This window comes from Chlamydotis macqueenii, chromosome 8 (assembly GCF_036417535.1).
Source record: "Chlamydotis macqueenii isolate bChlMac1 chromosome 8, bChlMac1.mat, whole genome shotgun sequence".
Taxonomy (NCBI): Eukaryota; Metazoa; Chordata; class Aves; order Otidiformes; family Otididae; genus Chlamydotis; species Chlamydotis macqueenii.
This window is the reverse complement of record NC_141563.1, coordinates 28,917,946-28,931,279: the sequence shown is the minus strand read 5'-3', so window position 1 is coordinate 28,931,279 and position 13,334 is coordinate 28,917,946. Positions and strand designations below refer to the sequence as shown.

The following is a 13,334-nucleotide window of genomic DNA, read 5'->3' as shown; positions in this document are numbered from 1 at the left end:
CAGGATGAGCGTGATCAGGAAGGCAACTTCTGGCATCCTGGACCTCGCACCCACCACGTTGACCCTGTGAGCTGGAGGATGCCCTCCAGAGCCAGAGCTGTATCTGATAGCCCCCCAGGTGATGGGCAGCTCCGACAGCCTCAGTGACCACTCTGAAGGGCCCTGAGCCAACTTGCCTGGGGACCAAATCCCCCTCCCCCGCACCCCTCTTCACGCAGCACAGTGGGTACCCATGTCCTCCATAAGACACCTCGTGCCCACCGATGAAGGGAAAGGACACCTGTCGGTACCCCCTCCTACCCCTCACTCCATAATGCTGGTACCTCTGTTACCTGGGCTTCAGGAAGATATTAAGAGTTGGGACCTGCTGTGGACTGGAGAGTCTCCTTTTGGGCAGAAGATACTCAAGGTGGTCTTTTTGTGTTGTGAGGTGTATCACAGCTTTCCTTTATGGTCCAGGAGGGTGCAACTCATCCCTTGGATGCCCAGGTAACAGGACATCTTGTTGAAAGCCACCTTTACCCTGAGGCTTCCCCAATCTCCCTGAGGTTAGTGAGGCTCTTCAGCCATGGAGGTTTAAGATGTTTCTGCTCCAGCTGTGACCACAACCCTGGAGCAGCTTGGGCAGCTGGAAGCCTGCATCATCCCTTGGATGTCCATGCAGAGCCAGGCAGACAGCCATAGCTGCGTTAAACCACCAGCAAAGGCGGGTTAGCATGGCCTGGCCCTGAGGATATGTGCATTATTTGAAGGTGGTTTAATTAAAGACTTGCTGTATGCGCGTTAACAGCTGCTGGAAGGACTACCAGCTCCAGCCTTGGCCCAGAGCAACATAGCCTTGGGTTTATGTCCTGGCATCGAGCGCCTTGACACCCAAGCAATGTGATTTGGACCTCCAGAGCAAAATGGGAGCCCGTTCCACCGTCGCGCTCCTTTGGGCCGAGGAAGGAGCCCAGCCATCCGGGTGGGAGCCAGGAGGGCGACGTGTAGGGGTGGCTGTGTGTGGGCAAGGGGACTGCAAAGTTTTTGGTCTTGATTCAAGCCACTGAAAGCCAGAAGTAAAATACCATCCATTGTTGGTTTGTACACCCCTAGTAGCCAAACAAACATCCCCGGAGCCTGTCCTTATCACTTTATTACACCTGCTAGAGTGAATAGATTAAAGAGGATGGGGGTGGGGGGAGAAAGCAGAAGAATCCAGCAGAAAAACTGGGTTTTGGGATTGTTAATTATTCTCTGGGGTCTCTAATCTTTAACTGGCAAACAGCATCACTAACTGTCTTAAAGCCCCTCCTGGAACATCCTGATAATAAGCCATCTGCATGAAGGCACCCCGTTATCTGCCCTCCTCCAGCCGCCTGTGACATGGCTGGAGTGGGAGATAATGAATGTGCGGTGTGTAATAACGACACGTCATTCATGATTATCGGCCTGATACCCAACCTTTTAGCTCCATTGTTTGTGCTTCAGAAAAGAAGAAAAAAAAAAAAAATAAAAAAGGAGGAGGGAAAGAAGAAAAAGGGGAATTTTTGGTGCTACGGGCTGTCCCGGGGTCCCTGAAGTGTCTCCCTGCCAAAAGGGCTGGCGCTGGCAGCATCTCCCAGAGGTTTGGTGGTACCCTGGAAGGATTCACCAGTGGATTGGCGGCTGCTGTAGCCATGGTGATGGGGGGAGAGAGCCGAGACAGCGCAGAAATGTCACCGCCTGGCAGGGAGACGTTTGGGGCAAATGCTCCAGCGATTAGATCTGTGTCACTGGGCGCTGCCCAGCTCCTCACGCTGCTTTTTGCTGGTCTCCAAGCCGTTTAGCAGTGGCTTGGCAGAGGAGGTTATCTTGAACACGCTGCTGTCCAGAAACTGCCAGCGTTTGAAGGCAGGAGGGATGTTTGGGTTGCCTGGTTTGACCTGGATAAGCTGAAAAGCAGAAGAATTTTCTCCTGGTTGCTGCTGCGTTACAGCTTCATAATGCATTGGTGCTGCGGGATCTTCCCCAAAAAGCTTTGGTCCTTCAAACTGCAAACCTGGGTTAAGTGTTAATGGGGAGAGACTTTAAAGAGTTTGGCTCAGGTTACCTCAATTATTGTTTATTGTGTAAAAAAAAAAATGGCAGTAGTTTCTCCTCTCTTTCTTGAGCAGATTTCCCAGAGGCATTTCCCCGAGGAAGATCTTTTCTGGGAGTGGTTGGGGTTTGGCCATTCCTAACAGTCAGGAGGCCTCTTGGAAACCAATTGAGCAGCCTTGGTCATGGCAGTGAGTGGGGTGATGGCCTCAAAATACAGGGCTAGGAGGCCAACCAAGGCACCAGACGGACACAGGGATGGGCAGCAGCTCTGGGTCCTCATCAGATCCAACTTTTCCTGCTCTGGACTTATCCCCCCATGCCCAAACCAGAAGATGCTGTAGGGACATTTTCAAGTGCCACCCAGTCTCCTTTGCAACCCACCACCAAGGAGACTGGGCCGGGTCTTGGCGGCCAAGCACTCCCCAAGCTCATTGTTTGGACCTCAAGCCAGAGAGTGGATGAGCAGGGCTGTAAGGTGGCTTGCTTGTTCCTAGACGGGTGGCTGAAATGTTAGACAAATAGGGCCAGCAATGAAAAGCTGCATCAAGCTGCTGCCCTCCAACGGCCTCGCTGTGCTGGAGCTGGGGAGGAGGAGGAGAGCTGGAGTCTGACCTTTGAGACCAGCCTGAGGCCACCAGCGGTGCAAGGGTGGTGGTGTCGGCACATACGCAACCAGCACCTGGTCTCTTCCTGGGCTGAGAAGGGCAGGGAGTGGGGAGAAGAGGAACTCGGTCTCCAGCCAGCTTGCACAATAAATACAGGCTGCACCTTGCTGGTTATTCACAGCATCCCTGTCCGGTTAGGTACCAAGACAGCCAAAACAAAGGTCCAGATCCAGCCCTAGAGGATTTTTTTTTCCCGAATGGAAGACACAGCAAGCAGTGGAGATGGGGAGCAGGGGGCTACGGGGGTTTTTTCAAGTGAGATGCTCAGATTTGACTGCCCTGGTCTGGCCACAAGCAGAGGTGAGCTGCCCGGATAGACAGACACAGTTTGGCTGTGTCACCTGCAGTGACACTGGTGATGCTATTGCCACAGGTGAGAGCTGGACAAACAGCCTCGTCTCTCACCATGGCATGGCACACGTGCAGTCCTCTGTGCCTCAGTTTCCCTTGATGCCTGCTGAGAGCCCAGGCACTCGCAGTGACAAACTTTCCCTGTGCGTGGGCAATACCATCATCGTGCTGGGGACCACAACGAAGCAGTGCCGGCTGCGCTGCCCCGCGTGGCTGAGGGTGGGGATGGGGATGGGGATACCCCCAGGGATGGGGTCCGTCAGCCGCCCTGCTGGGCGTGGCCACGCTCTCTGCCAAGCTCGGGGAATTTTGCCAGGGACTAAGGGAGGACTTTGGGTTTTTCTGGGTCTCCCACTGCCACCTAGTGATCTATTTCCACCCCAGCTCACCCAGCAGGTCCCCCTTGGCCTGGGAGCCACCCCTGGCTGGTACTGCAGCAAGTGGGTCCCTGTACCTCGGCCCTTGAGCCTGCACCCCTTGGGCAGCTCACTCATGTACTGAGCGGTCAGTTCTCAGCCTCTGCAGAAAAGGGCTTGAGACAGACTTGTGCTCCTCTTAGGGTTTTTTTTTTTTTTGCAAGCTGATTTTGTTCTTGCCACCACCATTTGAGTGGGAGTGTGTGTGATTTCTGTTTTGTTTTGTTTGACCTCAGAGCGTTTCAGTTGTTTTCTTAACACGGAAACTCCTGGAGGCAGAGGTGAGGGCTTGGTGACCCACAGCATGGGAGGGGTGGAAACAGACTCAACAGAGGACAAACCTGCTGAAACGCCCTTGCATCTTGAGAAAACACTTTCAGGGCTGCACCCTTGGGCACAGCCTTGCCTCCGGGCTGCCAGGACTCATCCTGAACCCTCTGGCCTCCTAAATGCAAAGGAAGCTGAAGCCACGCCTGAGGAGCATCTCCATGAGGCTTTATTCTCGTTTCAGAGAGGAGGACAAGACCGATCACATGTCATTCTGAGGGCAGCGAGTGCTTTCTCCGGGTTAGCTGGTATCACGTCCCTGCCCTTGTTCCTGAGAAACCTCAGCTCAAGGAAGTTCAGTGCCAGGGCAGAAAAACCTGCTGGCTTTCCTTTCTGTAATGGCAGGCACAACGTCAGCCCCTGAATGGATTAGGAGGAATAATTTGGAGGGTGGTGCATAGGGGATACAGTGTGGTTCACGCAAACCACACTGGCATTATTCATTGCTGTGCCCAAGCCGGGAGCTGGCAGTGGTGCAAATAGACAGGCAAGCAGCAGAAGTCCTGGCAGGCAGCGTGTGAGGGCAGGGCGGAGGGAAGGAGATGGGCAGGACGCAGAGGATGCTTGCAGAGGTCAAGGCTGAGCTACAGCCGCGCTGTGAAACCCCTTAGTAGTGCTGTTCCCCATGCAATGATGGGACCCAGACCTGCAGGGTTCGGTGTGTGTGCAAGGGGGTACAGCATGCCCAGCTAGATGGCAGCGGGGGTGGTTAATGTGGGAGAGGTCCAAAGTGGCCAGGGTGAGTCTGTTTGGTTTTCCATTCTTAAACATCTGGGTGGAGAATGGTCCTTGGGAAAGCTCTTGCCTTCCGCCATGGTACCCCACAGGATCAGTGAATCTTCTTCAAATGCAGGTGGATCCCGTGGCTGGACCTGAGGATGATCTGTGATATCAGCATGGGAGGCTTGGAAGGGTTGGGGCAGAGCTCGAAACGGAGCAGGGTCAAGGCCAAAGCCACCTTCATCTCATTCATGGCAAACTGCTGCCCAATGCAGTTCCTGGGGAGAGGATGACAAAATGCTCCAGTTACTGCCTTCATCCCCGACCACCCCTGAGCTGGGCTCAGCCCATGCGTGAGCTGGAGGACCTCTGGCTTCTGCGAGTATGACACCAGAGCTTATCTAGGAATCCCCTGATGTCACACCAAAATGCACCAAGCATCTCTAGTGGGGTATTGCTGTTATTATTCATTATTCATTATTATTATTCATTAATAAGCATTGAAAAAAGATATGAGTTCGAGAGAACTGGGGTTTACTTCACTAGAAAGTGCTGCATGGATCCAGCTAAAACCCCAGACACCTCAGAAGGGTTATTTTTGGCTCTGTGTGGAGTATCTCCTCTTGAAAGTTACTGAGATCTCAGTATGCTGCATCTGTCTATTGGTGCAGTGTGGGAACCACAAAGACTTGAACCCAGCTTGGCATTGAGGTGCACTGGGTATTTCCCCCTAAACAAGGGAGCTTGTGTTCCCAATGCAGGCAACAGAAAATGTAAACATCTTCACAAATCCACAAGAAAAGTGTGTGAAACTCTACAGTGACCACAGAGCTTAGGGTGTAGGAAGTGGTCTGGAGCATGGTAGAGATCCTGTTATGGAAAGCCTGCTTGAGTTGGCCAAGTCAACTTGTCCATGGGCACTGAGGAAGGATTAGCTTCAGGAGCTCAGCTTTGAGCTAAGTCTCCCATGTAAGGCAGGTGCAGGGAAGGAAAGGGAAGAAGGATCTCCCACCTGGATCCAGCAGAGAAAGGCAGGAAAGCATGAGAGTGCCTCTGTGCCGAGTTCTCTGGAGAAAACCTCAGGGGATCATAAATCTGTAGGAGCAACAGAGGGCGTTTAGTCAGTGTTTGGTCTGATATGAACAGCACCAGCTTCTTCCCCAGCCTGAGTTGGGCTGCATGTGGTCTCTGTGGTTCCTGGGGGAGCTGCAGCTGACAGGCATCTCTCTACAATGCCACTGGGTGGATGAGAAGAGGGTGCTGGTGGCTATGCGGATCTTTCCCTTGGAGATATCCACATCACCCACTACAGCGCCCAGGATGCCTACAAGTGTTTTCTCATCCTTGGCAGCAATGATTAAGCCAGACTCCTTCCAGTCCAGAGACACCCGATCCTGGCTCTCCAGACTGGAGAGAGGCAGCTGTGTACCCTCCCTCAAGTTTCCCAGCTAGGTCTTTCCTTGAAGCCTCTAAGACACCAGCTTTGAATCAGACACTGCGTGGAGGGCTTGGGACTTCTCACACCGTACTGGGACCTAAGTCTATCCAGGGCAGCTGAAAGCAGTCTGCCTATCTCTGTGTCACCATGCATGAAGACAGACTATTCAACACACTTTCCCAGTACTTCGTAGTGTTCAACGCTTTTGGGACGTTTGGTAACTTAATTGAACTTTGCATTTGGATGTCGACTGTTGGAATAAGAAGGGAAAAAAAAAAAACAAACCAAAACATGACAGGGAGGCACAGTCTGCCTTATTCAAGGGGAATGGGCATCTGGGCTCAGAAATCATCTACCCCTTCCTGTTATAAAAGTGAAATACCTCAGGGTCCTCCCACACATCCCGATTCCTGTGAATAGCAAATATGTTCAGTGCAACCTGGCAGCCTGTAAAAGAAAAGGGAGAAAAAGCTCGTGACACCTCAGAGTGAAGACCCAGGAGAGACGTTTGTGGGATGCTCCCCCTCCCTGGACTTTGCAGAGCCTGTTGCAGGAGATCTGGTGGGGATGGTGTCCAGCCTGTCCAGATAGGTCACCTCCTGAAACCCTCACATAGAAGAAACAATGGCCTCAGAGCTGGAACCCATTTTGGTACCAGTGGATGAACTTTTACTCTTGGCCAGGATCAACACTCTGCAAGTCCCCTTTGAGCTCTGTAAACACCCCAGTGCCCCAGAGCATGTCTTTGGAGGCTCTCCACCAGCTGTGGTGGTGAGCTCTGGTGGCCCTGTACAGCCCCTGGGAGAGAGAAGAGATGCTGGAAGCCCCAGCAGCCCCTTTTCACAGCAAGCTCTAGTGAGGATTCCCCGCTTGTCATGGAGAGCAGCATGAAGGATGAATAAACTCAACAGACCTGCTGGCAAGCTGCGTCCATCAAAAAATGTGACAGGTTTAGAGAGGTATCGGGATACTGAAGGAGCTGGTGGGAACAGGCGCAAGCTCTCTTTGATGCACATTGTGATGTAAGTCATCTTCCCAAGGTCCTCCCTGAAAGCAAACCGAGGAGTCAGGCTGTGTTTGAGTGGCAGCGATAAGAACACCAGCAATGGGGACTAGGTGGGCCAGACCACTGTGTCTCCCATCTCCTCTTGGGATTTCTTCTCCTCCTAGTGCTCCCTTTCCTGCCGGCATTGCTACATGAAAAGCAGAATGCCCCAATGCAGATGTACCATAAAGTGGATGAAGTTTCATTCTCAGGATGAGTGGAAGGAGTTCAAAGTAAAGGAATAAGAAGTCCTAACTCACCACTCAATGGTATCTCGGTCTCCCAAGATCTCCTTGATCTCCTCTCTGCACCGTTGCTGGTGCTCTGGATATAATGACATGCAGTAGAAGAGCCAGGAGATCCCGCTGGCTGTGGTATCATGACCAGCAAACATGAACGTGTCCACCTCGGCACGCAGGTCCTCATCAGATAGTCCAACACCATTTGCATCCTAACAAAGAGAAGAGTATAATATCATTCTTAAGCGCACATTAATTGGACTTGCTCCTTTGGGTGTATGTCCTGGTTCTGTCTAGGATAGAGTTAACATTCACCTGAGCTGGGTGGAGAACTGAAGCTGGTAGGCCCTATGGCTGGGGCACCCAGCTGGGATAATTAACTAATTAACTAACAGGTGGGGTTAATTTACCCAAATTAGCCAAAGGGCTATTCCATCCCATCTGACATCATGCTCAGTATATAAGTGAGGAGGGTGCTGAGGGGAGCCTCCTGCTACTTGGAAGAAACTGGCTGGGGAGATTTGTTGTAAGCCATTATACTGTATTTGTATTCCATCACTGTTTTGTTTTCTTCTGTTATTGCTGTTAAATTTACTTTTTGTTCAATCTCAACCCATGTATTTTTGCTGGGTTTTTTTTGGTTGGTTGTTTTTTTTTTTTGTGTGTTTACCAATTCTCCCTTCTGTCCCACTGGAGGGTGGGGGGAGTGAGACTGCGTAGTCTGGTCCCGATCGGGGCTGAACTAAGACAGTATAAAATTACCCTGGATGGTGATGAAGAATGATCTGATTTGCTGTCTCTTGTATCTTTCTGTATGTTAGGAAGTAAGCCAGTAGAAAATATATCCAACATACGTGAGAAGAGTCAGACTTGCCGACTCCACAATCACCAGAGCTACAGAGTTGGGCATTGGTGAGATACCAGACCCCAGGCCTTCAGAAGGACACCCTGTTTGATCCCCTACCAGGTGTCCCTGTTATGATTTTCAGGAGTTTGTTTTGGAGAGATTTTGTTTCAGATTGAGACACAAAAGAAAGCAGTGGCTCCAGAGGGACGGAGTGAGCACAGTGTATCTCCTTCCTGTACACCAAATCACAGCTTTAGAGTGTCTAAAGATGTCTGTGAAGATAAAACTACAGAAGGGAAGAAACAAAATCTCAAGAGGACTACTGCCAAGGTGGCTCCCCCTGGAACCTTTCCAGAGATCTCATCCTTCTCTGGTTTCTGACAGCCCACTTGTTTTAAACCATTAATGTGATCAATGAAAATGAAGATGAAAGTCTGTTTGAGCTATGTATGTTCAATCACTACATCTCTCATATTCGTATTTCCTTCCCTTTCCTTCCCACCTTTCTCCAAGCTACGAAATCTGGAGCTCACCACCTGTGGCTGGAGTTGCTGACAACAGCTCCCTGCTGATGCATCCTCGGTGCCACGCAGGTATGTTATTTGGCATTTTATATTATTATTTCAAACATTCACCTTGGCACAAAGAAGAATGTCCAGAAAATCCAAGTGTCTTTTCTTCTGGATCTTGTCAAGCTCCTTCTCACTGGAGAGCAACATCTTTCTTTCTTTTATTACCTTATCTGCATAGAAGAATGACCAGTTAAATGCATCCTGCTCCTCCAGAGACCTCGTGTACTTGTCCACTTGTTCAGCAGCTTGGACTCTGTTTAATGTATAACTCTCTGGCCAGTGCATGCTGCAACTCCCCTCTGAGCTGCTCCAGATGGAAGTGGGGGAGAGGTAGAGCTGGGAGACAGGGCTGGGGAGAAAGGGGAAGAAATACCTGTGTGGGTATGGGCCAGCCTGCAGGTGTCCTGAAACTCACGGCCTTTGTAAGTCAAATCATAGAAGATATCCTTGTAAGAATAAGTCTGAGTTCTGTTGGTCACAAGGTAGCTCAGGTCATAAACAGCTCTGATATAATCGTCTGAATTGCTGTAAGGAGACCAAGGTTAAAGCTGGTGTTAGCAACGTGAGTGGGGAAACAGGAGCACTGACTTTCCCAGAATTTGAAAGTTCATGCCCTGACCTCCGAGTCTGACAGTTGGTGTTATAACTGAAGGCGCACTTCATGATGCTGTCCAGCGTCATCAGGCTGACGTCTTGAAAGAGCTCCACCGACTTCCTCTCCGTGCTCTTCTTTTCCCATTTATCCTGGTGATGGAGACAGGGGTAAGGAGGGACAGACTACCATCTGTGATCAAGTCATGTTTTCCTGTCCCTCTTCCCAGATCCACACTGCTAATTATTTTCTTTTCGGCAAGCAGAGGCCCTAGTTCACTATATATTCTGTGAATCCAATCAAACTCTTCTGTGCATTTCTTTTTCCAGGTTTACCATTACTGGGCTAGGAAAGGATATTATAGAAGTGGTTGATTTTATTACAAAGCAAATGAAAGAGAGAGTAAGTGGAATGGCCAGAGGAAGGTGAGGGGAGCAATTTTAGAAGTTCAAAACTACCTAAAATGTTCAATGAAACTCTAGGAACCATCTAAGTCCAGTCTCTTTCCCTCAGTCATTCCCAGACCTGATTATTTTTGCTGGTGCACAACTGAAAGATAGAAGTAGCAGGAGTTATGATTCTTACCAGCATCACTTTAACAGAGTCTGATACCAGGGCCACGTAAGATCTCAGGACATCGTAGTGAAAGGCTGGGGTGAGCAGCTTCCGATGCTGAAACCATTTGGTTCCATCCAAGATCAACAGCCCCTTCCCTGGAGACACAAACAGCAAAGGCACAATCAGCCCCTCCAGGCTCTGATCAGCCTTGCTGCTGCTTTTGGCCAAGCTCGGCCAACGCACAGGGTCTGGGAGGAGGAAGAGTTGGCGGTGGGGCCTTTTCTCCGGTCTCTCTGAGGCAGTTCACAGCACTGCTCTTTGGATGGAGGAAAAGCATGCCCACATGTCCTTCACTGCAACCAGCTGTGCATTCCTATTCTACCCTGAAACCAAACCCCTGATGGCAGAGGCACAGGACTTGCTTGCTCTGTCAGATGGGTTTTTCTGCCCTAAATTAAATACCTGGGTGCCTTTTGCTGAGAGTTGTTAGCAGGACCCCAGAGGACAACCTCAAAGCTGTGGTGCAAGCCATGAACCCTCCTGCCCTTGGTGTGTCTCGCCTCAGTTATCCCTGCTAGCATTCAGTCCCTGAGCAAACTGAAGGTTGTGTTGCGAAGGCCAGGGTGTGTGAGTCAGGGCAAAGCCACCTGATGTGCTCCATGACTAAGTGGGCACAAGACTGAAACAAACCCTCTCATTTGGAAGCTCTGGGTTTGGAATGGAAGAAAGCAAAACAAAGGAAGACAAGAGAGAAGCCACTGAAATGTACAATCCAGCTGAAAGGGATAATGGAAAAGAATGACTTACCAATCCAGGGAACTAAGAATTTGTAGGGTATGTTGGACTTGGGATCTGTAAAACAAGATAGATACCAGAACAGTATGAATGGCTAATGAATTCAACAATTCAACAAAAAGAAAATTCAGGATGAATTGACATTAGAGTTCATCCTCTAAATCACAATGTAGAAGTAGTCTCATTTTGATATGTAAAATACTTTACCATTAGAGGTAAAGTTTAAAGCTGGTCTTCTACAAATATAAGCTGAGTGGACTTGAGAAAACCAGAGAAAGGTATAATGAAAAAGGTGTGTGGAAAAGAAATGGCCATGGCAAATCCCAAAGTTGAGAATAATGGGCGGGAATTACTGGAGATTTGCTATGTATGTACCACTCACAGGCATCATGCTTCACAAAAAGGAGCAGAGGAGAAGATTTAAGATGTCTTCTGAGACCCATTGCCATGCCAGCTCACCCGTACTACTGAGTTTACTGGGAAGCACAGATACTGTGGTGAAATATTGTGTCTGTGAAACCTGGGGCAGATTGGGAGTTTGCGAAGGGGAGCAAAAAAAAGAATTGCAACAGCAGTGAAGGAAGCCAGTAGAGAGGATGGCTCCAGCCAAGTTTCCCATTATTTTCTCTGTAGGAAAGTGTCAAGGACATGACTTCCAAAACGAGGTGTAGACTTACCTGTTCGGCCAAGTATGCTTTTGGCATATTCAGGATGGTGAATTACTAGGGAAGGCAGGACTGGTCCAAGCCATCTGGGAAAGGCGTAGGGGTATTCTTCTCCCCAGGACACTGTCTGATCTAATATTTTGTCGGCGGTTATCTGCAGCAACAGTCAAACAGAGGCTGAATTCAGACAGAAAAAGAGGGATGTACCAGGGAGAGCAGGGGCTGAACTTGCCCTCTGATGGAAAGCATGTGCAAGATGTCCTCTCCTGGGAAATGGGGAGGGAGTGGGTGGACTTGCCACAGGGAGGCTTTCCATGCTGCCGGTGGACGAGATGCTGCGCATGGCAAAGAGACTGTGCAGAGGTGGCAAAGCTGCCTGAGCCACCTGCGGCACAAGGCAGCTCCAGGAAGAGTCCCCAGCTGGGGCTTGGCTGCCATCAAGCCGCATTAGGACAGCCTGGGCTCGGAGCAGCTCGGTGCCACACTGGGGAGCTACAGCTGGTGTGGGCAACGCCAGGATGCCTGGTGAACAGGGCAGGGGGCAAGGCTCTTACAGCCCTGTTCTGTAAATCCAGCAGTGCAAGGTGGGCATGCAGCATGCAAGTGAAAACATCTGCACTACAGGAGGATGAAAATGCCTGTGATAAAATGCCCTGGTTTTGTGGCCATGTCCTTTTAAGTGGGTCTAGAGGGAGAGACTCTTACTGGTAGAAGGTTTAATGCGGAAGAGAGACATTTTATGGTTGCTCATATTTAAGTAACTTCATGCAAGTTCCAGAAACCACTTAACTCCATGTTTAAGCACATGATCCCAAACAACGTGGTTCTGTTTTTTACCAAAATGATGCCCATCTCATATCCAGACATCTTTTCTGCCTGCCCTGCAAAAGTCTTGTCACTTCTTGTGCAAAGAGGTCCTCTCCCGCAGGTAGGAATAGGAGCAGGGGATGTGCACACCCCACCCAGCTCCCCCTCACATCCTGACTGATATCTTCCAATGTTTTTGGACAAATCCACCCTGACTGAGCCCAGCTCCCTCCTTACCAGGTGATTGTGGCCATAGAGCCAGTGTTTTGGGGGCCCAGGGAATGCCTCCAGAGCTTTGATGAGTTTCTTCCTCTCCCGGTAGAACTGGGCCACCTTCAGCAGCACGAAGATGACACCGAGCACAACAGACAGCTGCAAAACGACAGCAGAAGGTCTGGCTATGTTGTCCAGCAGAGATGCCATGCTAGCTCTGCGTCCAGGATGCCTGACACTGCCTGATGGTGGGCACAGGTAAAAATCCTCTCCCTCCCGTTCTGCTGGAGCTGAGCCTGGTGACGCGCTGCTGGCAGCAATTTATAACAGCAAGATGATCACGTTAAGCAACACGTCAGCTTCGCTGGCAGCCCGATTGCCTCCTTGCCCCCTTGCTCTTTGACCTACTTCCACCAGCCTGTGGATGGACACGGCTCATTAACAAACAACCTTTACTTATTTGCTGCTTTCTTTGGAGTTATAGAATCATAGACTGGTTAGGGTTGGAAGGGACCTTCAAAGGTCATCTAGTCCAACCCCCCTGCAAGGAGCAGGGACATCCCTGACTAGGTCAGGTTGCTCAGAGCCTCATCCAGCCTGGCCTTGAACGTTTCCAGAGATGGGGCCTCCACCACCTTTCTGGGCAACCTGTTCCAGTGTTCTATAACCCGCATCGTAAAAAATTTTTTCCTAATTTCTAATCTAAATCTACCCCCCTCTATTTTAAAACCATTACCTCTCGTCCTATCGCAACAGGCCCTACTAAACAGCCTCTCCCCATCTTTCTTGTAGGCCCCCTTGAGGTACTGGAAGACCGCTATAAGGTCTCCCCGGAGCCTCCTCTTCTGCAGGCTGAACAGCCCCAACTCTATCAGCCTGTCCTCATAGGAGAGGTGCTCCAGCCCTTTTATCATCTTCGTGGCCCTCCTCTGGACCTTCTCCAACTGGTCCATGTCCTTCTTGTGCTGGGTGCTCCAGAACTGGACACAGTACTCCAGGTGGGGTCTCACCAGGGCAGAGTAG

The 13,334-nt window shown here is 50.3% G+C and overlaps 1 protein-coding gene across 1 annotated transcript; it reads right to left on the bottom strand.

Moving 5' to 3' along the window:
- Positions 1-4,649: 4,649 nt before the first annotated feature.
- Positions 4,650-12,528, bottom strand: LOC104478634 (cytochrome P450 4B1). The gene is made up of 12 exons (XM_010119039.2): positions 12,336-12,528; positions 11,304-11,445; positions 10,639-10,683; positions 9,859-9,986; positions 9,301-9,425; positions 9,055-9,206; positions 8,745-8,851; positions 7,284-7,474; positions 6,892-7,025; positions 6,361-6,425; positions 5,553-5,635; positions 4,650-4,818 (listed from the first exon to the last, which is right to left on the bottom strand). The coding sequence occupies exons 1-12, from the start codon at positions 12,519-12,521 to the stop codon at positions 4,650-4,652; spliced, it is 1,527 nt and encodes a 508-aa protein (XP_010117341.1). The 5' UTR covers positions 12,522-12,528.
- Between the last annotated feature and the right edge of the window lie 806 nt (positions 12,529-13,334).

Coding starts and splice junctions, on each gene's coding strand:
- LOC104478634 (XM_010119039.2), bottom strand. CDS start 12,521: ATGGCATCTCTGCTGGACAACATAGCCAGACCTTCTGCTGTCGTTTTG. Junction 10,684..11,303: donor AAGCATACTTGGCCGAACAG/GTAAGTCTACAC, acceptor CTTGTTTTACAG/ATCCCAAGTCCAACATACCC. Junction 8,852..9,054: donor GCTGGCCCATACCCACACAG/GTATTTCTTCCC, acceptor TCTTCTATGCAG/ATAAGGTAATAAAAGAAAGA.